Source organism: Neohortaea acidophila (genome assembly GCF_010093505.1).
Source record: "Neohortaea acidophila strain CBS 113389 unplaced genomic scaffold BDY17scaffold_1, whole genome shotgun sequence".
Classification (NCBI taxonomy): domain Eukaryota; kingdom Fungi; phylum Ascomycota; class Dothideomycetes; order Mycosphaerellales; family Teratosphaeriaceae; genus Neohortaea; species Neohortaea acidophila.
Window position 1 is genome coordinate 1,393,439 of NW_022985510.1, and position 21,972 is coordinate 1,415,410.

A 21,972-nucleotide genomic window follows, 5' to 3' on the forward strand; every position below is an offset into this window, starting at 1 on the left:
ATGCTCGTGCCTGTGCCTGCGTACGGTGCAGGACTACCAATGCCCGTGGATCATCTTGCCAGTATTCCCTGCGCTCTCCGGAGACCCATGTTTCGCTCCAAGATAGAGATGTGGCGAGTAAATTGCAAGGCCTTCTCCTTGTCGACGTAATCAACGACGGTCGGACATAAACGGGCGTTTCTCGATACAGTAAGCAAACTGGTGCCTTATTCACTTTCAGGCAGCAATATCGGGAGGCACTCCTCTCGAGTCGCTTTATGAACAAACCTGATGAGGCACATCTACGCATTCCTGATAAGACCAGGACTCCATGGATGGCGGCTCGCAAGAAATAGCCGGTAATTGATTTGTTGCCGCGTAGAGTCCGGCACAACATGTTGTCATCAATATCACGCATCCTGAACCTCGTCTATGTTACACATTGACAGCTTGGAAAGCAATCAATTCGGAAACAATCGCAAAGGACCCCTCCCGTCATTGCGGTTTTTCATACCACCACCGGCCTATGCGCCCCGGGTGTCGTCCATAAAAGCCCTTTGAAACTGCCACTCGCATCATGTCACGGACGAGCATAGATATCTATGAGCCCTTGGAAGCCACGCGACCCGAGCGCCTCGGCTCGCCGGACTCGGTGGCAGCCTTCTTGGGCATGCGCTTCTTGACCTCCTTCTTCAAGTTCGACATGGTGCCTTCCTTGCTCTTCTTCTTCGCCGGCTGTTCGCCGTTCTCCTGGGCCGATCCGTGAGCCACATCGGCAGAGCGCTTCTCTCCAGTGGTGGTCGAGGGCGTCGCTTCGGGAGCTTCCTTCTTCTCCTCGGCCTTCTCCTCGACCTGAGCAGGTTTCTCTTCAGCTTTCTCCTCTTTCTTCTCCTCCGCCTTCTCCTCCTTCTTCTCCTCCGCCTTTTCACCATTGGCTTCCCCAACCGTAACCTGCCCCTTGCCCTCATTGTGCGTGTCGCCAGCCGACTCCTTTGTCAACTCCGAAACATTCTTCACGACATCGTGACCCTCGCGCTCGAGGCGGACAGCAGGATCGCCTTCCTTGGCTTCCTTGGTGACAGTATTGCCGCGCGCAGTCTCCATCTCGACCTTGTCATCTTTCGAAACCTCGGTCACGGTGCCGCCCTTCTTATCTCCACCCCAGGAGTAGGAGGCTGTGCATTATCGCGTTAGTCGTTGCTCGTACGTGATATGACATAGACATGACTAAGCAGAGTTCATGCCTGAGGCATACACCTCGCCAGGGAGCAGGGAACGCATCCAGCCGGCGGGTAGGATGGCAAGGAAGCAACAGCGCAAACACTCACCAGCATCGCCCTTTTGAATCTCAGAATCAGCCATGTCGATCGCTTCACTCTCGCTGTGTCCTTCCTCTTCAATCGTCTGCGCAGATCCTGCCGGCGGCTTAGGCCAAGAATCAAGCTCGAGGGAGATCGCAGGCGCGCTGCTCTCGGGGGTAGTGTCGGGGTCGGAGTGGAGCAGACTCAGGCGCTGGCGGACGGGATGCGATTCCAATTCTGCTTTGGAGGGGGAGAAGGGAGGGTTTGTGGGGGAGGGAGGTGGTGGTGCGGAGGGACGAGAGGCGGGATGGTGAGATGGAGTAGGACTGGGCGAGGAGGGCGAGCTTGGGCCATCCGCGTTGGCCTGAGTCTGGGGTCCGGGGCTGGGGGCTTGCTCGCTAACTGCCATTGGCTGGCGGGCCGCGGTGCCTGTGCCTGTGCCTGGCGAGGATGATGACGAGAACAGATCGTCCATGTCGCCCATGGTTGACGAATGCAGGAGGGGAATAGAGGGGGAGTGTGTGGATAATGGACGGGTGAGGTTACATATATCGATTGAAAAGAATGAGCCCCCTTGCTTCGTTCCAGCTCTAACAAACACACCAGAATGTGGAAATCCATTGCGAACACGACCAGGAGAACAAGGACAAGCCACGCCTGTCTCTAATCAAGGCACAACCCCTCACACCTCCCTAGGATAGATCTTCTTGCTCCCCGGATCCTGTCGCCCAGCCTGCTTCACCAGCGCGAAAAAGTCCGCCTGTCGTTGCTCCTGAGCCGCGATGCGTGGCTTAAACAGCTTCATAAACTCAGAAATCGCAATGCCCTCGGCTGGAATGGCCGCCCGCACTTCCTCCAGCGTGGGAAAGGTCTTGCGCGAGGGGCTTTGTGCTCGACTGTTGCTGCCCGAGGGTGAGCCTGCGCGAGAGCCTTCGTGGGGAGAACCTGGTGGACTGGCTTTGAGGCGCAATTTCGGCCGGCCGGTGCGCGATGTGTCCGTTTCGCTGCCGGAGCCGTAGCCTGCGCTATGAGCGCGCTTAGACTTGGGAGAGTCGGCTGGACATGGGTTAGCATTACCATCGATGGATGGTGAGATCTGTCGAGACAACTCACGAGAAAGCGAACGAGCGCCATTGGGCGCATTAGGGGATAGAGCCCGACCATTAACTCCCTTGGCCTTCTTCCGACTGGACTCGTTCCCGCTAAGCTCGGAAAGGTCGGGAGAGCCAGGACGTTTGAGCGACGCAGCCAGCAGCTTTGACACATCTCGCTTCTCGGAACGGCCGCTGGGAGTATTTGTCCCTCTGGTCGAAGCGCCAGATTTGTCTCCCCCGAGCTTCCGAGCTTCCTCCTGCTGCTGTTGCTGCTTCTTCTCTTCCTCCGCCCGCTCACGCTCCTCCTCCGAGTCTTCACTTTCGCTGCTTTCCGAGAATTCATTGCGCTCACTCTCCGAATCGTACTCATTCTTGCGCTCCTTCTTGATCAATTGCTTGCGAATGCGCTTCGCTCGGCGCCTTTCCTCCTGCTCCTTGACTTTCTCCTTCTGCTCTTCCGCATCCCAATCTTTATCTTCGTCCTTCACCCCCGTGCCACCCAAATTGGCCTCGCGCATCTCGTCACGAATCTTCTTCTCTATTTCTTTCGCCTCGTCCACCTCTTGATCTCCGAAGATGAAGCCTTCGTCATCGTCTTGGAACTCGTCGTTGAATTCGAAATCAATTTCATCCACATCGGCACGATACTCCTCCCTCTTTGCAGTCCTGGGGGCGTCATCATCATCAAACCTCCGCATCTGTGCCGCCATGTGTTGCCTCTGCGCCATAGCGGCTTGCCTCCGCATATCATCATTTGCCTCCTGAGTGCCCAAGAACCACCTTGGTGCCTTGAACTTCTTCCCCATGTGCTTTTCTACCGCATCGGAATCCATGGCGCTGACTCTGTTCGTTTGTGTGAATTTGTACCACCTCTCCACGGGAACCATTTTGAAGCCCTGTTCTCCGATTTCAAACATCACACTGGTCTCCGTCAGTGGTTCTTCGTAGCTTCCCACCCACACATTCTTGTTGTCAAAGTCCTCCAGATGCCACGGCCGGGCCTCCTCATAGCGGAGCTGCGCACGTTGTCTCTGCTTCGGGTCATTTTCATCGTAGTACACATCCTCCACCTTCTTCTGCGACTTCTTCTTAGTGCGCTTCTTCGTCTCTGCACCAGTTGGAGCGATGAGGGCTTGGTTTGCTTCCCTCTCCGCTTGCCGCTCTGCCCGCCTAGCATTCATCACCTCCCGTTCTTTGTCTTCCACCCCCGAAGCTGCATCGGACTGCTCCAGCGTCTCCATCTTGTCGCGAGCACTTCGGCGGTGAAGACGGACGGGGCGGGTGAACTGGCTTTCATCATAGGGATTGATCATCATCGTGCCGCCATGTTCTTTGTCTGAGCGCGATTGCAGGCGCATGGCATGGTAGTGTAGCCCTTGCATCAAGGCATCTTTCGACACCACAATCGGGAACACTTGGTACTTCCCCTCTTCTGGCGTCTCTTTCGCCGCACTTTGCTTACTGCCATTCGTCGCGGATGCCGCGCTGGCAGTTTTCGGAGCGCTTGTGCTTGTCCCTGGCGTGGGTCGCTTGACCGGCTTCTTCTTTTGTGTGAAGATGCTCGCGGGTGCCTTCTTGCGTAGCGGCGGCGGTCCGCTCGGAGTAGGGGTGACCGAATTAGGCCCCGACGGCGGCTTGGACGGCGAGGCACTCATTGTATGCGATTGGGGGGGAATTGTGTGCGGGATTGGGCTGGACGGCGAGTTCAGAAGGCAGGATGCTGTGTAGAGAGGGGTACGTAGGCGCCGTGACGGGAAGGTGGTCGTGAATGTTATCCCGTGAGTGGTGATAGCATGGCTCGCGCGTAGCTTGCTGGTGACAAGTTTGTCAGGGGTGTATGCCCGCGGTGAAAGAGTTTGTGGGTGTGAAGAATGCGGCAACACGGCGAGAACGTGCTCGTGCAATCCAGAGAGGAGGAATGAATGCCTGCAGGAACGGTGAGGGTGACGTCCGGGGTTTAGCCCTCCGCTGGCGCCAAACTCTAAATCTTTAAATTTATCCGTCATTCAAACGCTGCCACTCTTCTCCTCGCGCTTGGTGAATGGAGGACTTGCGAGGAAGACGGGTGACGAGGCGAAGCTATCGAGGATGAGCTGCTGGAACAACTCCAGATTCACGCAACATCCGAGTCATCGATTGTTCGCATCATCGAAGCAAGAGAGCATCGATCTACGATGATGCTTTGATGAGGAAGCATAGGAATTGTCTGTCTGTCGTTGAGCACCGCGTCTGTTCTCCGGAATCATGGACAACCCACCTGGCCAGCAGCCGGAAGGGCTGGAAGATCAGATCCGCCGGATGGTGCTTACCAACAATCCTTCCATGCCGCCGCCCAACGCCGGCAACCATCAGCATCATCACCCGCAACCACACCAGCAGCCGGCTGGACAGCGCAATGGCTATCATGGAGAGCCACAATCCTATCAGCAAGCACCGCCGCAAACAGCTCACAATCCGCGGCATCATCTCGCCCATCCGCAATCGTTCCCCAATCAGCGTTCTTCTCCCGGAAATCAGAGAGCGCAATACCAAGGTCAAGGTCAACCCCAACCTCAACACTTCCGTCCGAATCAACAGCCATTTGACAATCGCCCAAGAGGGTATGGCAGCCCTGGCCCTGCAAACCCACAGCGATCACGAGCACAGCAACACATGCAGCTCGACCCTAATGCTTTTCAGCGTAGGGCCTACGCCCAACCTCATCCCCGGCCGTATGGCGGACCACAGCAGCTCTTCAACCCCAATGGACCTGCAATGCGAGGACCAGTCTACCAGCCAGTTGACAATCGCTCTAGACAAGTGGAATACCTAGAACGACTCGCCACGACTGAAGTTCGCATCGTCGAAATGAGTGCATCGGAGCACGACGAAAAAGAACACTTTCGACGCACCCTCGAAAAGCTGTGCCATGAAGTTGCTGCTGCAGCCGAGGACCGCCTCCCTAGAGTCTCTCTCGAATGCTTCGGTAGCTTCAAGTCCGGATTCGCAACCGCTGGCTCGGACATGGATCTTGCCATAGTAGTTCAAGATCAGTTGTCGGCCGGCCCTTGCTTCTCCGAGCTTGAAGATGGCCTGCCGCTTTTACTGCAGAAGAAACTGCTTGACAGCGGATTTGGTGCACGCTTGCTTTCTCGCACGAGAGTGCCCATCATCAAGGTCTGCGAGAAGCCTGGCATCGACTTTCTCGAGAAGTTGAGAGAGGAGCGTGCGAAATGGGACGCTTTATCGGTGGAGGCGAAGTACCCACACCTGTATCCTTCGCAAAATCCCGCAGGAGGTGAGGAGGGAGAGCAGGCTGTCGAAGGTGGTGCCATCGAGGCTGCTGCCGATTTAGGAAATGAAGAGAGTCACCTTCCTAGTGGCGTCGAAGCTCCGCAGGAGAGTACTGCGCAGGCGAGCGTTCAAGATGCAGATGGAAAACCAGAAACTGCTGAACCGGGCGCTGAGCCAGACCATCCTGAGCCAGAGTCCCAGCAGGGGACATCAGAAGCCTCACAGAGCAACGACAAGCACAAGTCGAAACGAGACGATTCCAAGACATGGACGCGCGAGCGCCGTGCCGGCCCCCTCGACATGCCCAAGTCTGGTGTTGGCATACAATGCGATATCAACTTCTTCAACCCTCTCGGCCTCCACAACACGCAGTTACTCCGCTGCTACTCCCTCTGCGACCCTCGAGTCCGGCCGATGGTGCTTTTCGTCAAGTCATGGGCAAAGCAGCGCAAAATCAACAGCTCATACTCCGGGACACTGTCGAGCTATGGCTATGTGATGATGGTTCTGCATTATCTCACCAATGTTGCTCAACCTCCCGTGCTCCCGAACCTTCAGTCCCCGTGGCGCCCGCACGGTTTCGGCGTTGCCCGTGAAGACGAAGCGGTCATGGTGGAAGGGTGGAATGTGCACTTCTGGCGCGATGAAGAGAAGATCATGCAAGCTGCGGCTGCGCGCCTCATCACCACCAATCAAGAACCCCTTGGCTCTTTACTGACAGGCTTCTACCACTACTACGCCGGCCAACCCGGACCTTCATTCAGGTGGATGCAAGAGGTCGTCTCCCTGCGCTCCCCTGGTGGCCTCCTGACCAAGGAAGAGAAAGGCTGGGTCAAAGCGGTGACGGAAGAGGGCGAAGGCCGCAAAGTGCAACATCGCTACCTCTTCTGCATCGAGGATCCGTTCGAGCTCGGTCACAACGTCGCGCGCACCGTCACTCATATGGGTATTGTGGCTATCAGAGATGAGTTTCGCCGTGCGAAGAGAATCCTGATGGCAGTGGGTCAGGGCAGGCAGCCGCATGATGGCGAGTTGCTTGCAGCTTTGACGGAGGCGGAAGAAGTGCAGAAGATTTCGCAGCAGCCAAAAGCGAAAGTGAACGCGCCACAGGACTCTACCGCAAACGGTCTGCCTGACCACAAGGCTCTTCGAAACGGACAGGACTCGCACGTCAGAGATGGAGGCAGCCAGCCAACCTCTCCCAAGCCACGACTCGGTGATGCGCCGCGCGGCAAGCCTTCGACGCCAAGAGGGGCCGCTCACGCAGCATCTCATACTCCTCGCGCCGCGGCAACTCAGCAACGCTTCGACGTGATCGACGACGACTCCTTCCCAACCCTCGGCGCAGGTTCGCAGAACTCTTCTAAGAGGAGAAACCCGGCTCGCGAGAATTGGAGCGAGATTTCCGGGGATGAAGCACGAAGAGTGCTAGAGGATGTGCAGCGGAGGCGGGACGAGGCGCAGGCTGAGAGCACTGCGATGGGCGCTGCTGAGGCTGTGCTGGGAGATAGTGATTGATGCGACCTGCGAGCATGCACAACGATGGATCTTACAGCCCTGACGGCAGGGATTCATGCACAGTAGTAGCTAAACAACATCCACAATCTGCTCATCCTCATCCTCGTCTTCAATCTCCTGGATTTTGGGCACACTGGGCTCCTCCGTCTCCTCGCCCTCTTCTGCCCGCATAAGCACTTGCACTAATCGATCGCAACCCTCCCGAACGCCCTCATCCTCGACCTGCAGATGCAATTCCCTCACAATCGGATACACCTTCACCGCACGCAGCTGCCGTCGACTCTCCTTTTCCGTGGTTAGCAGAAGGAGACTCTCCAAATGCGTAATGAGAATGTCGGCCTGCTTATCCCGCTCCTTATCAGGGGGTAAAAGCTGACACTCGTCCAGCATGCCTTCCGTGTCGTCCTCGCCGTATTCCTCGCTCCCCATAAGCGGCAGCAGAACATACGGTAACAACCCAATACCCTCTCCCTCCTCCACACCCGCCTCACCCTCAGAAGCAAGTAAGCGCGAATGAGCATTCACATCAAAACACACATTCTTAATCGTATTCGCCACTCCGCGCCTCCGAATCGTCGACGAGTGCTCAGTAAAGACAATCAGCTTCGTAATCGGCACAATGCCCTCGTCCTCCGCCCGCGGAGCAAGGAAGTACGCCTGGCCCTTTGCGTCTTTGGCTAAATCGGCAAAGAGGTAGGAGAGGTAGTCGTAGTTGGCCGCCTCGTTGTAGCTGCCTTTGGCGCCTTTGACGAAGCAGTCGAGTAGCTGGTCGATGGCTAGGGGACTTGTTGAGAGGGGTTTGGGGATGTCGGCGCGCTTGAGGGTGAGCAGGTTTGTGATTTGCGGGGATTTGGCGAGGTTGGCGAGGAGCATGCAGAGGAGGTCTGCGTGGGGTTCTTTGGCGTCCTGGGGGGTGTGTGAGTATGGGGGATGTTGATTCAAACAGGGCCAATCGACGTACTGTCACTCTTTGCAGTAATGTCTCCAGAAATTCTGCGTCGCTGACTAGATTCTCGAGGACCTCGCTGTCGTCGGAAAGATTAACTAGCATTGTGATGGCATTTTTCGCAATGGGCGCATAGTCTCTGACTAGCAGCTTGAGGTCTTTGATCGGTTCGAGTTGGTTGCGTTTGAACAAGGCCGGTTGCGCGGTTGAGTAGCCCACGAGATTCTCGGCGGCTATTCATTTTTATGTGATTAGAAAATGCTGGTCGATCTAGGACATATTCGAGCATACCGATTTGACGGATCTGAGTGTTGCCATGGTGGAGGAACTCGACGAGCTGGCGGCGGTGGTTAGCACTGGTGCTGTAGTTTTTTTTTCAATGGTGTTAACCTACCTCCTCCAACTCCGTAGGCATATTTGGGTATGTATTGATTTGTATGTAGTCGTTGGTCGTCGACGGACGAAAGATCGTGAATTTCTACTTTTGGCCTTTGGAGGTCCAAGCGCCGACGTTTTCCGAGCTCGGAGCGAGCGATGGACGAAACGACAGCGCATGCGAGGTGGCACGAACAATGAAACACCGTCCTCCCTATCCTTCCGTGTCTTCTCTCTTTTGTCTTCACAGCATCACCGCCAATGATACAATGCTCCTAGCGCGAGCAAAGGCGGACAGGCGCAACGATGTTTCAGGTACGACAGCAAAGGCACCGAATCCCGACAGATGCACGCGTGCATTCCGCTGACTGGCAGTCCGCAGCGTTTTAAATCGGAGTTTGGCAGTTTCCTCGACAAGCAGATTGCGGATGAACAGGCCAAGCAGGCTCAACAGCAAGGCAAGACACCTCCCTCCTCCGCAACCCGTCGAGCAGCGGGCGGCGCGGCTGGTAAACGCAATGCCTCAAACGCAGACTCGGCTGCGGGCAGGAGGACGGCGAGTCGGTTGAGAGCCAGGGATGGAGATGGTGGAGTTCCGCCCAAGACACCGGATCCGGATGACTTTGTCATTGGAGATGATGCGTCGGACATCTCCCGTGTCGCGACTCCCGCGCCTGTGAAGGAAGATGCTTTCGGGCCGATATTGGACGAGCAGGAGGGAGATGGGGAGAAGCAGGAGGACGACAAAGGAAAGAAGTCAGAGGCGAGCGAGGGCACGAGCATGCAGCAGCAACCCGACACTCCCGCGACGTCAGTGGACACAGGCAAGGATGCGGCACCAAAAGAGGATGTACTGCCAGAGGAAGTACAAAAGAAACTCGCCAAGCTCGAGACCTTGACGAACAGATACCAAGACCTCCTGCGCAACTACCGCACCGCCCATGCGCGCGTCGCCTCGATCGAGCCCTTCGAAGCCACCCTGCGCGAACACACTTCGCTTACCTCGATCTCCGATCCAGGCGCGCTGGTGGAATTCCTCACCCAGCGCAATGTGCAGAGTGAGATGGTACGGGAAGAATTCAAGCGGGTGAGCTCGGAGAACCAGGGCTTGGTGAAGGAGCGGGATGAGTTGAAGGTCAAGCTTGAGGAGGCGGCGAAGAAGGCCAAGGATGCATTTGACGAGGCTGCAGGCCTTCGCAAGGAGAAACAGGACGCGAAGGAATCACAGCCAGCCGATACAGAGGCTAAGAAGGAGGCAGAAGAATCGCCAAGCACGGCTACCCAGGCGACTTCGACAGAGAACAAGGCAACCGAGGATGAGACATTCTTCTCCTACGAAACCGAATTGCCACGCCTGGAAGCCACTGTCGAGGAGCAGAAGACTCAGATCGAGCAACAACAGAGCGAGATTACCGAGCAGGCCGCCTACATCAACGAACTCTCGGATGAGAATGCGACATTACGACAGGACCTCGAAGCTTCGCAGGTGGATCTGAGCGCAATGGAGAACAAAGTGGCCGTCAAACAGCGCGACATCGACGCCTTGTCTGCCAAAATCAAAGCAACACAGGAGAGAGAAGAGCGGGTGCAAGGCTTGGTCAATGATCTTCCGGAACAATATCGTCAGTCGAACGGAGACCCCAAGAGCGAAACCGACCTCCAGCGCGAAGACAAGATGAAGCAAATCAACCAGAACGTCGTCAATGCCCTGCGCGACCAAGTCAGACAAGCCGAGGAGGCGAAGCAAATCGCCGAAGGCCGGGCGCAGGAGTTGAAATTCGAAATCAACCGCTTGGAATCGGAAACGAATGCGTCGGGTGAGTTGATTGCGCGGCTGAGGGGCTACGAGGATGCAGTGGATGCGTGGAAGAAGAAGACGACGCAGGCGGAGGCGGAGCGCGATGATGCGCAGCGCTTGGCGGAGAGCAAGAAGGGCCATGAAGCTGCTGTTGCGAGTCTGCGCAGCCAACTGAAGAAGACGGAGAAGGATCGCGACGATGCGTATCAGATGATTCTGGATTGTGGGAAGTGCGCTGTGCCGGAGACTCCCCGTGAGAAGGACGCCGGGCCAGCACTGAGCGATGGCACGGCGGTTTTGGCCAAGGACGAATCTGAGACCACCGGCCAGAACGAGGCATCGACCCAACCGACTGAAGCCAGTACTCCCTCGTTATCAGTTGACGGCGGCGACTTGGCTGTCTCGGACGCCAAGAAGAAGAAAAAGAAGAAGTCCAAGGGCAAAAAGAAGGATGCAACCGAATCATCGCCGATCGCGTCACCCGTACCAGAGGAGCCTACACCTCAGCTGACAGTCGAAGATCTGATTGAGAACCCCGCGCGGATGAGCGAAGTGCTCCACAGGAAGACCGGGGACGGAAATCTACCGGAAGCTGTCAAAGCTTACTTTGAAAGAATGGGCGCGGAGCGGGCGACGTATCATGACGAGCACGCGGCGCAGCAGCAAACCATTCAAGAAAGAGAGCAGACGATTGACGAGAAGATCAAATTGATCCGCGAAAAGGATGAGGAGATCCAGGCTCTGCACCACCGAATTGGACAGCAGGAGGCTGCTATTGAGCGACTGGATAAGAAGCTGGAAGATCAAGAGGGCTTGAAGGAAGAAATCGAAACGTTGAGAGATTCTATGATCGAGGCTGGATCCGAGTCCACTTCCGCGAAACACGAGCTTCAGACGCTGCGCGAGCATCGGCAGAAAGTGCAGGCTGAGTTCGACGAGCTGGAAGTCGAGACGACGCGGGTGCGAAAGAGTCTGAAAGAGGCTGAGAGCCAGCGCGATGGTCTTCAGAAGCGATGCGATGAGCTGGCCGCTGAAATCGAAGAGCTGAAGACGTCGCAGTCTACGAGCTCTGCATCACAAGCGGAACTGCAAGCACTCACCGAGAAGCTGGAAGCATCGGAGAAAGCGAGTCAAGCGCTGCAAGTCGCAAAGGAAGCGAGCGAGAAGCAGATTGAAGAGCTGAAGGCGCAGCAGACGGCGAGCGGCGCAGAGCTGGATGCCAAGCACGCGACGTTGAGCAAGGACTTTGGCGAGCTGAAGACGCGCGCGATGGGCCTGGAAACGGATCTTGCGGCTGCGAATCAGCTGGCGCAGCATCGTTTCAAGGACCTGACGGATCTTCGGGAGCATTTGAATAAAGTGCAGCCGGAGCTGAGGCGGCTAAAGCAGGAAGCTGAGGACGTAGCGGGGGTGAAGGCGGAGCTGGAGAAGGCGAGTGCCGGGGTGAAGAAGTTGGAAGGAAAGGAGAAGAGCTTGAAGGCGGAGATCGCCGCGTTCAAAACAGAGATTGGAGGATTGAAAGAGCAGGTGAAGAAGGGTGATGAGCGGAGCAAGGCGCTGGAAGATACGTGCGAGCGCACACGCAAGGACCTCGAGCAGAATGAGCGCACGCGGGACGAGGCTGTGGAGAAGCGAGACAAGGCGCAGACGGAGTTGAAGAAGATGGAAGAGGAGCTCCGGGCTTCCAAGGCGAGTGTGGACGAGCTTCGCAAGCAGGTCGACACTTTCCGCAACGAAGCGAGGAGCGTGCGGGAGGAGATGCAGCTCAAAGAGGCGCAGCAGGCGAGTGCGCAGAGTTTGGTGGACAGCATGCAGGATCAGTCGCGCGAGTTGGCGACGCAGATGAAGGAGATTCGGGAGAGGAACGAGAGTCTTGAGGAGGAATTGAGCGATGCGCATCGACTGCTCTCCGAGCGCGGGAGGGAAGGCGAGACGATGCGTCGCTTACTGGCGGATGTGGAAGGACGGGCGGAGAGTAAAGTGAAAGAAGCGCGGGAGAAGATGGATCTCGCTGCGGAAGAGCGCGACCGAGCGGAAATGGAAGCCAGCACGCTGAGTCGGAAGAAGGGGCGGGAGATTGAAGAGCTGAAAGCGAAGCTGCGCGATGCGGAACGCGAGTCCAGTCGCGCCACCGAAGCGCGCGAAGACGCCGAGCGCCGCGAACGCGAGTACCGCAGTCGAAGAGACGATCTGGAACGCCGGGCTTCACAGGCGCAAGAAGAGTTGGCCGAGGTGCGGACGGCAATGACACAGTTGCGCGAAGCGCTAGACGAAGGAGAGAGGCAGGCGCGCGAGCTGGAGAAGCAGAAAGCCGAGCTCCGCCGGACGGTGGAAGAGCGGGATGGCAAGCTGGAGAAGCTGCAAAAGTCCAGCAAGGCGATGGCGGAGGAGTTGCGGGGGTTACAGACGAGTGCGCGCTTCCAGCGCCAGCAGCAGCAGCAGGAGGTGCGGTCATCGCGATCGTCGACGGATTCGTCGCGCGTGGCGTCTTTGTCGAATGGAGGCGGCGGGGCGAAGGAGGCGGTCGACTCGGCATATTTGAAGAATGTGCTGTTACAGTTTTTGGAGCAGAAGGAGAAGAAGCATCAGGTGCAGTTGGTGCCGGTGTTGGGGATGTTGTTGCATTTTGACAAGTAAGTCTTGACTACGTGCTGCTGCTATGGTGGATGAGTGCTGACGAGTGTGGTTACAGGCAAGACGAGCAAAGGTGGATGGCTGCCATTACTGCGAAGTGAAACGGACGCATGGCATGATGGATGATTGATGGCCAGGAGCAAGTCACGAGTGGCCAGTGAGCATGAGTTGTCCGGGGGCAAGGTGAATGACTCCCCAATCAGGCTGGCAACAAGTCCCGTGGACAGGGCCAGGGTGCATGATGTGTGGTTGCCGAAGAGCTGCATTGGCTGCAACGCCACCTTCGTCAGCTGCCGTATTGCATCAAGATCTTGCCCGTCCTCCGTCTATCGGGCAGCGGACAGGTGACGTTGGGTCTTGGGCATGCATCCATCCAACATTACTTTAGACAGTGTCACACGTGCCCTTGGTGCTTACATATTCCATATTGCTCATCCCAACACCACCGACGTGGTTCCGCGTCCTTTCCGCCCTCCACTCCCCCAGCTGAGGCTTGTCTGCACAGCGCGCCAGCTTGTGCGTGCTTTTCCATCCTCTCCGCCCACTCGATTGGCCGGCAGCGGAGCCAGCCCAGCGAACTCCAGCAATTCGGCAGCACCAACGCAGATCGATCCTCGCCCGCTAGTTTCAGAAAAGGAGCGCGCAGCTGGTGGAAAGCGCGCGGGCAGTTCAGGCGGCGGAGCCAAGGATCTGCCTTTTGACATCCGCTCGCTCGCTCGCTCCAACCCGAGCTTGCTGGCTTCACGTTGACTTCATCCCCTCCTGCCGCTTGCTTTCGTATTCCTCGCCACTCCCCCTGCTCCCACCCGCTCCTGACCTCTTTTCCTCATCATCCACCCTCCCACCCTCGCTTGGTGTCCCCCGCACACGCTGCCAGCAGAGCCGCCGCGAGAAAGTGAAGGAGCTGCGCATCGCCCAACAAGCACGTCACCACCCTCCCATGCGGCGCACACCGCCGAAGCCAAAACCGCCGGATTAGCATCCACTCGCCACCTAATCCACCCCCTGCCGCCGTCGCCAGCACATCATGAACGGCACCGAGGGCATCAAAAAGGCGGCCATCAATAAAGCCAAGCAGGTCGGCAATGCCGTCTCCTCCTCCTCCAATGGCAGCAACGGGAAGAAGCGGAGGAAGCAGGATCTGAAGCCCATCATCACCACCGAGCAGCAGCAAGGCGCCGGCGGCAATCCGTACAGGTAGGCCCTCCTGCTCCTGTCCGTGTAAATGCAATTGTACTGATGCGAGCAGCGCGCAAAGCCAACACTCCCCCCTCAACCACCAAAAGGCGGCGGCGTACGGCCACGACCTCCATCAATCCCCCTCCGGCTCGGAATCATCGGGCGATGAAGCCACCGAAAATACCGCGGACGAGGAAGACTCGGAAGACTACTGCAAGGGTGGCTACCACCCGGTTCAGGTCGGCGAGCAGTACAAAGACGGCAAATACACGGTCGTGCGCAAGCTGGGCTGGGGCCATTTCTCCACTGTATGGCTGTCCAAGGACAACACCACCGGCAAGCACGTCGCGCTGAAGGTGGTGCGCTCCGCCGCTCATTATACCGAGACCGCGCTCGATGAAATCAAGCTGCTCAACAAGGTGGTGGAGGCGAACAAAGACCACCCGGGCCGAAGACACGTCGTCAGCTTGCTGGACTCCTTCAACCACAAGGGCCCGCACGGCATGCATGTGTGCATGGTGTTTGAGGTGTTGGGCGAGAACCTGCTCGGCTTGATCAAGAGATGGAATCACCGTGGCATCCCCATGCCGTTGGTGAAGCAAATCACCAAACAAGTCCTGCTCGGACTCGACTACCTCCACCGCGAATGCGGCATCATCCACACCGACCTCAAGCCCGAGAACGTGCTGATTGAGATTGGCGACGTGGAGCAGATTGTCAAGACGTACGTCAAAGACGAACACAAGGAAAAGGACGACCACCGCAACGGCAGGCGGCGACGGAGAACGCTCATTACCGGCAGCCAGCCGCTGCCCAGCCCGCTCAACGCCTCCTTCTCCAATAACGACCTTACGAATTACCCCGGCAGCACGCAGAGTTTGAACCGCATCATGAGCGACAGCAAAGGTAACGAAGCCATCCATGGCCAATCTCCCTCGTCGAGTGGTGGTGCTGAGATGAGTGGTGCCGTTGTAGCCTCCAATCCCCCCACCCCTCCCAAGGCCGTCAGGTCGATGGTGGAGATGTTGGGGATCAAGTCGGGCGGGGAGGAGTTGGAGCAGGTGGATTCGCAGAAGGAGCGGGAAAAGACTGCGTGGGTTTTCCCTGATGCATCGCTGATGACGACGACTGACACTCTTGGACGCAGCGATATACTCGCCAATAATGTATCTGACATTGACCTCGACAAGACGACACATGTCCAGCCGAAGGAATTGGAGAAGGGCGACGGCATCGAAATCATCTCGGTGAAGATTGCGGATCTCGGCAATGCATGCTGGGTGGGACATCACTTCACCAACGACATTCAGACTCGACAGTATCGCTCGCCCGAAGTCATCTTGGGCGCGAAATGGGGCGCGAGCACAGACGTGTGGAGCATGGCATGCATGGTGCGTAACCCCCAGCTAACCAAGTATATTCCTCGTCTAACAGGCATCACAGGTCTTCGAACTCATCACCGGCGACTACCTCTTCGACCCGCAATCCGGCACGAAATACGGCAAAGACGACGACCACATTGCGCAAATCATCGAACTCCTCGGCACGTTCCCGAAATCCTTGTGTCTGGCGGGCAAGTGGTCGCAGGAGATTTTCAACCGCAAGGGCGAGCTGCGCAACATCCACCGCCTGCGCCACTGGGCCCTCCCCGACGTGCTGCGCGAAAAGTACCACTTCTCTGTCGAGGAGGCGAAGCGCATTGCCGATTTTTTGATCCCGATGTTGGAATTGCTTCCTGCGGAGCGCGCGAATGCGGGCGGGATGTCGAATCATCCGTTTTTGGAGAAGACGAAAGGGATGGAGGGGGTGAAGTTGGGGGTTGAGGTGGGGAGTAAGGGGGATGGGATTGAGGGGTGGGCGACGGAGGTGAAGAAGTCTTCGGGCTCGGGGCGGTAGTGTGGGATGGAAGGGAGGGAGGGCAGAGTGGGTGGTTTTTGATGACTACGACAACAAGATGAGACTCTGTGCTTCTTGTGCATATTCCGACCTCACACTCACTTTTACGTTATGGGATGGGGAAGATTGAGGATGGGAGTGGGGGATGTATACGGTATTATGGTTGGTTGGTTGGTCGCGTTGTCGACTGCAGACAGACAAGACAGACAGACAGACAGACACAGGTATTGCCCTCTTCTATGGGTTTGTTAGATGGTCGTGCAAGATTATTCCGCCTATGGCTTTTCTTTGAGCTTCGTGCAATTGTCTGGGCGATTATATGAGGTTGGTGCAAGACTGTCGCTTTCGTTGCATTCGTGTTGCTGCTTGGGAATAGCCAGCCGTGCGCGCACTCTCGTCAAGAATCTTACCTAATGGTTGGATATGCCAACCAGACAAGCATACGAGGTACAAGGTTGTGCCGGCAGAAGTACCATCTACTTCACGCGCAGTGACGCCACTACGAGGCCGTCGCCACTGCACGGCAGACACATTGCCCACGCGAGAATGAGGGTACGTACCATTCGTGCATTCTACTCTGAGCTATTGAAAGAAACAAATCCGCAACCAAGAGGATTGCAAGCGCAAGTACCATCATCGCGTGAAGTGATGATGATGGCGATCGCTCTCCTCTCGGCCTCCCCCATGTACGAACCGAGTGCCCTTGCTTATGAAGCCATGCCAGTAGTCTGTCGCCCTCTCGAGTAGGATATCCTCTCCCGAATCCCATCTTCACACCTCACTTCTTTGCCGGCTCTTTGCGCTTCTTGCCTTTACTAGCATCTGCCTGCCTCTCGCCACCATCATCAGCATCATCATCATCACCCTCTTCCGCTGTGCCCACTACTTTCTTGTAGTCAGGGTCGCGTGTCTCGTATGTTGCCGTGGCTGCATCGATTGCGCGAGGCTGCTTGAGCACCGCTTTGAGCAGCAGATCGTGGAATGCACCTCGTAAAGGCCTGCATTGTGGGTTGGAGGGCGCCTTCCCTGGTAGCAGTTCATCGAAACCATCTCCACCAAGCCAATCCGTTCGAGTCCAACTGCATGCAATCCCCTTGAGACGACAGGGCTCACACCAGTTCATTAGAGTGCCGTCAGACTTCTTGACTTGAGTGCATTGCACCTGTCCGCCTGCTTTCGAGGACTGTGTGGTTGTTAGTGAACAAGACGGCCATTAAGACCGCAATTACTTACATTATGTTGTAGCCAACACGAATCGCACATGGTGCGCTTCTTCAACCTGGAGAGTTCGTCCCTCGCGGACTCAGCAGTGCTGCCCGCCGCTTTGGCGTTGTCGATGTATCTCTGTGTGTGCCCTTCTACCCACTCAAATGAGAGCGACTGCCAGGGGCCGTTGACGTTTTGTAGCCGCTGCGTCACAGTCCCAACCTGCACGGTAAGCCGCTTCATCGTCGCGACAGCGAGAGAAAACTCGTAATTTGGCCCTTTCAGTTCTTGTAGTGGCTCCGTGACTGGGACACAATGAGCGGTCTGCTCAAACTGGTTGACAGTGACCTCGACGACGTGGGCCAGACCGAAATTTGGAACGAAACTCTGCCTCTCCGGCCACGCTGATCGCATGAGGTATGCATAGATTGCCACGCCCCAGCAGTAGTCGGCCAAAGAGCCAGCACGCTTCGCATCGTGACTGCGGAGCTTCCCTGCGCTTTGAAGGTATTTCGTGCGCCATTTGCCGGTCTTCTTGCTCTTCCACACTATCTTGAACGCAAGTCGCAGAGCGTATCCCCAGTTTGACCAGCAGCCGATGTTTTGAATGCGGAAGTATGGCACTGGATGCGATCCTCTTGTGCTGACTTCCCACACTGCGTAGAATTCGTCCCCCGGACTGGGAAAATCGTCGCCGGGTGGTCTTTGGATCCTGAAGGTAGCTATAGTGGTATAGCTCTCTTTATACGACAAGTCAAACAAAGTCATCTGTTTGCTAGCGCTTCCAGCGATCAAGGCCGAGCGGTGAAACTCAAGACGGTTGATCTCTGGCTTGCGAATCAGACTCCAGATCCTCTTCGAGTATAATTCATGCTCTCCTTCAGTCATAGGGCTGCTAGCATTCAACCCTGTCTTCACCCCGAATGCGTTGTGGCGATCTGGATCCTTGGGATCAGCATATCCCGTTTGCCGAGATGTTGCGGTTGCGAGATCGTCAAACAAGAGGCACCTTTCTTTCCGAGAATAGTCTTTGGTGATGGCATCCTCAACATTCTCTACCCCAGTCCTCGTCTCTGTATTCCAGTTGAGCACGCCGTTGTGGTATGCTCTGAGCAAGACAATGAAGACATTCTCGTATATGTCAAGCAGTAGGCCCGCCTGGACTGCGTTTCCCCCCTCGGCGTCGTATTGATTGAGGAGTCTCCTTGCGCTCCACTTTTTGGCACGGCGGGCGACGTAGTAGTGGGTTCCCCCGTAGCCCTTCTTGGAACTGTTGTACATATCGTATCTGTGCGATCCTAGACGAACCGCCATGTTGACCGATTGGCCGACATAGATAGCATGATCGCCGAATCCCAGGAGGACCCCACCTTCGCTGTCTTTGACAACGCCGTCGAGCCTGGCGTGCTCAAAGTCCGAAGGGTCAAAATCTCGGTATATGATGATGTAGACTCCTTGCACAAGACTTTTGTCGAAGATCCCCTGCGTCTCATTGCCATATTCCTTGGTGGCAATTTCGACGTCGTTGATGGTGAAGTCTTTCTTGCTCAGGACTCTGACGAGGTCATTCGAAGCCTTGTTGATGTTGTAGATGAATGACTGAACCGTGTGCTCAATCTTCTTTTGAGTTCCAAGGTAGTTGATGTACCGCTCAAGCTCCGGAATCCGATTTTTGTATTGGACCACACCAGTCAGGAAGACTTCCACGTGTTTCTGAAGACTGAAATGGGTTCCAGTGCCGCCTTGTACATGCTCTCTTGTCATCAGCTTCTCAGTGTTGATGTCTGTCGGGTTGAAGGTCCTCAATTGTTTGTAGTTGAAGTTCATGTCTCCACGGATGGCTGTCGAGATGTCGATGATGTGGAGTGGGACATTTCCAACGTGATCGGTTTCCCTCGACAAAAGCCTAACCCTGACGTAGCCCTGCTTCGAAGCCAGCCCGTAGACGACGCCGTAGTCGTCCGGCGAGTTGGGGATGATGTTCTTGGCAAGATCGGTGAAGTCGTAAGGGCCGTTGAACCGGAACAAGTGGTTCTTGATTTCGCGCTCGTCGGTCATCTTGTCGCGATCGAGGATCGCCATGTTGGCGAGGAGGTGGGGGGGATAGCGCAGAGCGACCGCTGGGATAGGAGATGAGAAGGAGGGGAACAAGTCAAAGGAGTTGGGGAGTTTGTAGATAGGCACCAGGGAGATGCAGTGAATGTGGTGGGTGACTGCAAGCTAACAAAGAAGTGAGGGTGTTTGCGAAGGGCATGAAGCGCCTACACTCAAAGGAAGGGGGTGAAACGAAGACCGTGGCTGAAAGTGAGCCTGGGAAGAGGTGAATCTAGCGAATCAATGACCAAACTTGTGCAACACACCGTGCATGAGTGCACATGCAAACGGAGCGACGTGGCGGGCGACCTTGCACGTGCACTTCCGCGGAGCGCTCGTATCATCGCGTGAAATGGAATCGTCGCCAGCGCCAGCAGAAGTCGATCGTAACGGCGAGGTGAGCCATAAGCGGCGGGCATTGCTACCAGATTGCTTGGGAGTTGTGCCGCGATGTGTGACATGCCTGGTTCTTCGATTCTGCAACTACCCGCATTGTAGGCCTGGCAGTGCTAAAAGCGGGAGCTGCAGGGCGTCTGGCAGTAATCGTTCAGTGGGCAGTAAGGCTCGTGTACTCAGATGGTTACCACATTGCCCTCATGCTATGGAGATGACCATCGTCAAGAGGCTGGACTTCGACATGGGGCGGCTATCACCTCAAATCCCTACACCAGCGCTATACTTGGTCACCTTGGCCCCTTTCAGAAGTCGTGAAGGTCGGCGGGTCTGGTGAAGAGAATCGAAAGAGCCCTTCTCGAGAGCGCATCCGTTAGGGTTCGGAGCGAAAATCAGATGGTCAAGACTTGACAGACGGCTCGTTGTTGCGATCTGTAGGTATTGGTACAAACATGACTTGAGTGCTCAAAGAGTGACGTCTGCATTGACGACTTGTGCGCACTCGCGAGCGGCCCCCGGAAAGCGTAATTTGATCGGCAACCACTTCCCCAGGCCGAGGCGAAAGCCTCCGGGTTCCTCCCTTCATCATTGCCCGACTTCCCAAAGGCGCTTTGGGCGCGTATTCAAGCCGTCTCCTCCTGACCCAACCCATCTACTCGGTCCAAACGGGTGGGCGTGCCACAGCATAATCCCAAATCCATGTCCAAAATCGGTGACGCAAATCGATCCAAGTTTTGACTCTGATGCGAGCGAAAGTGGCGTATCCAGCGGTGACTGATGTGTTGCAGGCGTTCGTAGCGACGTTGCCTTTAGATCCTTCGATATCGAAAAACATATTCGCAGTTGGCCGTGTCCATGATGCAGAACACCAGGCGTATATCCAAGACGATTCCGATCCAAAGACGATTCCGATGCAAGAGATTTCGGCGATCAAATTGTGCCGTGCGGCTACCACCGAAGCGTAGACAAGAGGCAGGAAATGGCGGATAAATGTGGCGATATGTCGGCGAGTTGTATATTGCAGTCTGGCGACTTCCGGCGTCTGCTCGAGCAGGGCTCAGGTCATCGTCCAGGATTGCACAGTGTTGTGCGGGGTCTTGTGCATTGAACATGCGGCCCGGATTGATCTCGCTGATGAAGCCCTCCAGTCTCTCCACCTAGATCGGACAACCCGCAGGTGTTGCTGGGCTTCGGAATGGTGTTGCGGCGGGCCTGCTCCCACCCCTCCACCTAGATCGGACAACCCGCAGATGTTGCTGGGCTTCGGAACTGGGCTGCGGTGGCCTGGTCCAGTCTCTCCACCTAGATCGGACAACCCGCAGGTGGTGCTGGGCTTCGGAATGGTGTTGCGGCGGCCCTGCTCCCACCCCTCCACCTAGATCAGACAACCCGCAGGTGTTGCTGGCCTTCGATCGAATTGTGCAGGCAGCGTGTAGCTCCCGAAACGTCGTACCCAGGGGACATGCAAGGTAGAGGGGTCTGGATCAAATCGCGAGCCAACAAGCGAGGCTAATTCGTGGCAGGAACTTCTTTGCATGTCGATCGATCGCCGCTGGTCCTGTTGCGGAATTCTCCTTTGGACTGTGCAGTTTGTGCAGCAAATTCGCTTTGCCACACGGTCGGCTCAGATATGGCATACTCGATCGCTATTACGGATGTATGTCAGCAATACATAAGACAAGAATGGCGTACATGCCCCGCGAGATACCTTGTGCGGGTTTCGGCGGTATGGGACAATCCCACGAGTCGAGGCCTCTCGCCCATTGCCGGCCTTCGGAGGGTTGCGGCGAGCGGCCGGCGCTTTTCAGCACTGGTGGAGTAACAGCCGCTGTTGGTGCTGTGCGGAGGAATTCGCTCAACGATACGGTGCTTCGCGGAGGTGTCGGATGCGGCCTGTTAGACCCGGGAACACGAGTGTTCACTGCCGAATAATCTGGATAGATCGGACAACCCGCGAAGGCTTTTTTTTTTGGATTTTTTGGGTTTTTTGGTTAGAAATCTGCGTCGACATGGCGCAGTCTTGTTAGATCCTGCTGACGAGATGAGCATACTGCGAACGAGTAACTTACAGCGGAACCAAGAACGCGCGCAAAGATTGCTGCAGCTCTACGACGCTGAATCAAAGTCAGCATCTCACTGGGCAAGCATACCGTCGAAATCGTCCTGGAACTACCTTCCGTCGTCTTCTTCTTCCTTCACCGTTCTACAACACATTAGCATTTGCCATCTGGGACCAGGATTCAACAGGAAGCTCGTACTGGTGGTGATGGTGGTGGTGGGGGCGGG

At 56.2% G+C, this 21,972-nt stretch overlaps 7 protein-coding genes across 7 annotated transcripts; 3 read left to right on the forward strand and 4 right to left on the reverse strand.

Annotated features, from left to right (window-relative positions):
* Nucleotides 1–268: 268 nt before the first annotated feature.
* On the reverse strand, nucleotides 269–1,594 carry BDY17DRAFT_289291 (uncharacterized protein). The gene is made up of 2 exons (XM_033732336.1): nucleotides 1,308–1,594; nucleotides 269–1,154 (listed from the first exon to the last, which is right to left on the reverse strand). Exons 1-2 carry the CDS (start codon nucleotides 1,339–1,341, stop codon nucleotides 580–582), a joined length of 609 nt encoding a protein of 202 aa, XP_033594189.1. The 5' UTR covers nucleotides 1,342–1,594; the 3' UTR covers nucleotides 269–579.
* A 368-nt stretch (nucleotides 1,595–1,962) lies between these two features.
* On the reverse strand, nucleotides 1,963–4,029 carry BDY17DRAFT_320148 (uncharacterized protein; the record flags this gene model as incomplete). Its single annotated transcript, XM_033736396.1, has 2 exons — nucleotides 1,963–2,336; nucleotides 2,394–4,029. The coding sequence occupies 2 exons, from the start codon at nucleotides 4,027–4,029 to the stop codon at nucleotides 1,963–1,965; spliced, it is 2,010 nt and encodes a 669-aa protein (XP_033594190.1).
* Nucleotides 4,030–4,412: 383 nt separating this feature from the next.
* BDY17DRAFT_289293 (uncharacterized protein) lies at nucleotides 4,413–7,252 on the forward strand. Its single transcript, XM_033732337.1, has one exon. The coding sequence runs from the start codon at nucleotides 4,619–4,621 to the stop codon at nucleotides 7,163–7,165; it is 2,547 nt and encodes an 848-aa protein (XP_033594191.1). The 5' UTR covers nucleotides 4,413–4,618; the 3' UTR covers nucleotides 7,166–7,252.
* On the reverse strand, nucleotides 7,235–8,557 carry BDY17DRAFT_337305 (uncharacterized protein; the record flags this gene model as incomplete). Its single annotated transcript, XM_033737954.1, has 4 exons — nucleotides 8,506–8,557; nucleotides 8,403–8,448; nucleotides 8,127–8,344; nucleotides 7,235–8,071 (listed from the first exon to the last, which is right to left on the reverse strand). The coding sequence occupies exons 1-4, from the start codon at nucleotides 8,524–8,526 to the stop codon at nucleotides 7,235–7,237; spliced, it is 1,122 nt and encodes a 373-aa protein (XP_033594192.1). The 5' UTR covers nucleotides 8,527–8,557.
* Nucleotides 8,558–13,945: 5,388 nt separating this feature from the next.
* BDY17DRAFT_329242 (serine/threonine-protein kinase SRPK2) lies at nucleotides 13,946–16,285 on the forward strand (the record flags this gene model as incomplete). The annotated part of the gene is made up of 4 exons (XM_033737861.1): nucleotides 13,946–14,115; nucleotides 14,168–15,190; nucleotides 15,245–15,488; nucleotides 15,541–16,285. The coding sequence occupies 4 exons, from the start codon at nucleotides 13,946–13,948 to the stop codon at nucleotides 15,991–15,993; spliced, it is 1,890 nt and encodes a 629-aa protein (XP_033594193.1). The 3' UTR covers nucleotides 15,994–16,285.
* Nucleotides 16,286–16,469: 184 nt separating this feature from the next.
* On the reverse strand, nucleotides 16,470–19,721 carry BDY17DRAFT_289301 (uncharacterized protein). The gene is made up of 2 exons (XM_033732338.1): nucleotides 17,227–19,721; nucleotides 16,470–17,176 (listed from the first exon to the last, which is right to left on the reverse strand). The coding sequence occupies exons 1-2, from the start codon at nucleotides 19,279–19,281 to the stop codon at nucleotides 16,772–16,774; spliced, it is 2,460 nt and encodes an 819-aa protein (XP_033594194.1). The 5' UTR covers nucleotides 19,282–19,721; the 3' UTR covers nucleotides 16,470–16,771.
* On the forward strand, nucleotides 19,423–20,259 carry BDY17DRAFT_14944 (uncharacterized protein). The gene has a single exon (XM_033729608.1). It carries the CDS (start codon nucleotides 19,565–19,567, stop codon nucleotides 20,021–20,023), a length of 459 nt encoding a protein of 152 aa, XP_033594195.1. The 5' UTR covers nucleotides 19,423–19,564; the 3' UTR covers nucleotides 20,024–20,259.
* Nucleotides 20,260–21,972: the final 1,713 nt, after the last annotated feature.

Coding starts and splice junctions, on each gene's coding strand:
- BDY17DRAFT_289291 (XM_033732336.1), bottom strand. CDS start 1,341: ATGGCTGATTCTGAGATTCAAAAGGGCGATGCTG. Junction 1,155..1,307: donor GATTCAAAAGGGCGATGCTG/GTGAGTGTTTGC, acceptor GATAATGCACAG/CCTCCTACTCCTGGGGTGGA.
- BDY17DRAFT_289293 (XM_033732337.1), top strand. CDS start 4,619: ATGGACAACCCACCTGGCCAGCAGCCGGAAGGGCTGGAAGATCAGATC.
- BDY17DRAFT_289301 (XM_033732338.1), bottom strand. CDS start 19,281: ATGGCGATCCTCGATCGCGACAAGATGACCGACGAGCGCGAAATCAAG. Junction 17,177..17,226: donor CGTGTTGGCTACAACATAAT/GTAAGTAATTGC, acceptor ACAACCACACAG/TCCTCGAAAGCAGGCGGACA.
- BDY17DRAFT_14944 (XM_033729608.1), top strand. CDS start 19,565: ATGAGTGCACATGCAAACGGAGCGACGTGGCGGGCGACCTTGCACGTG.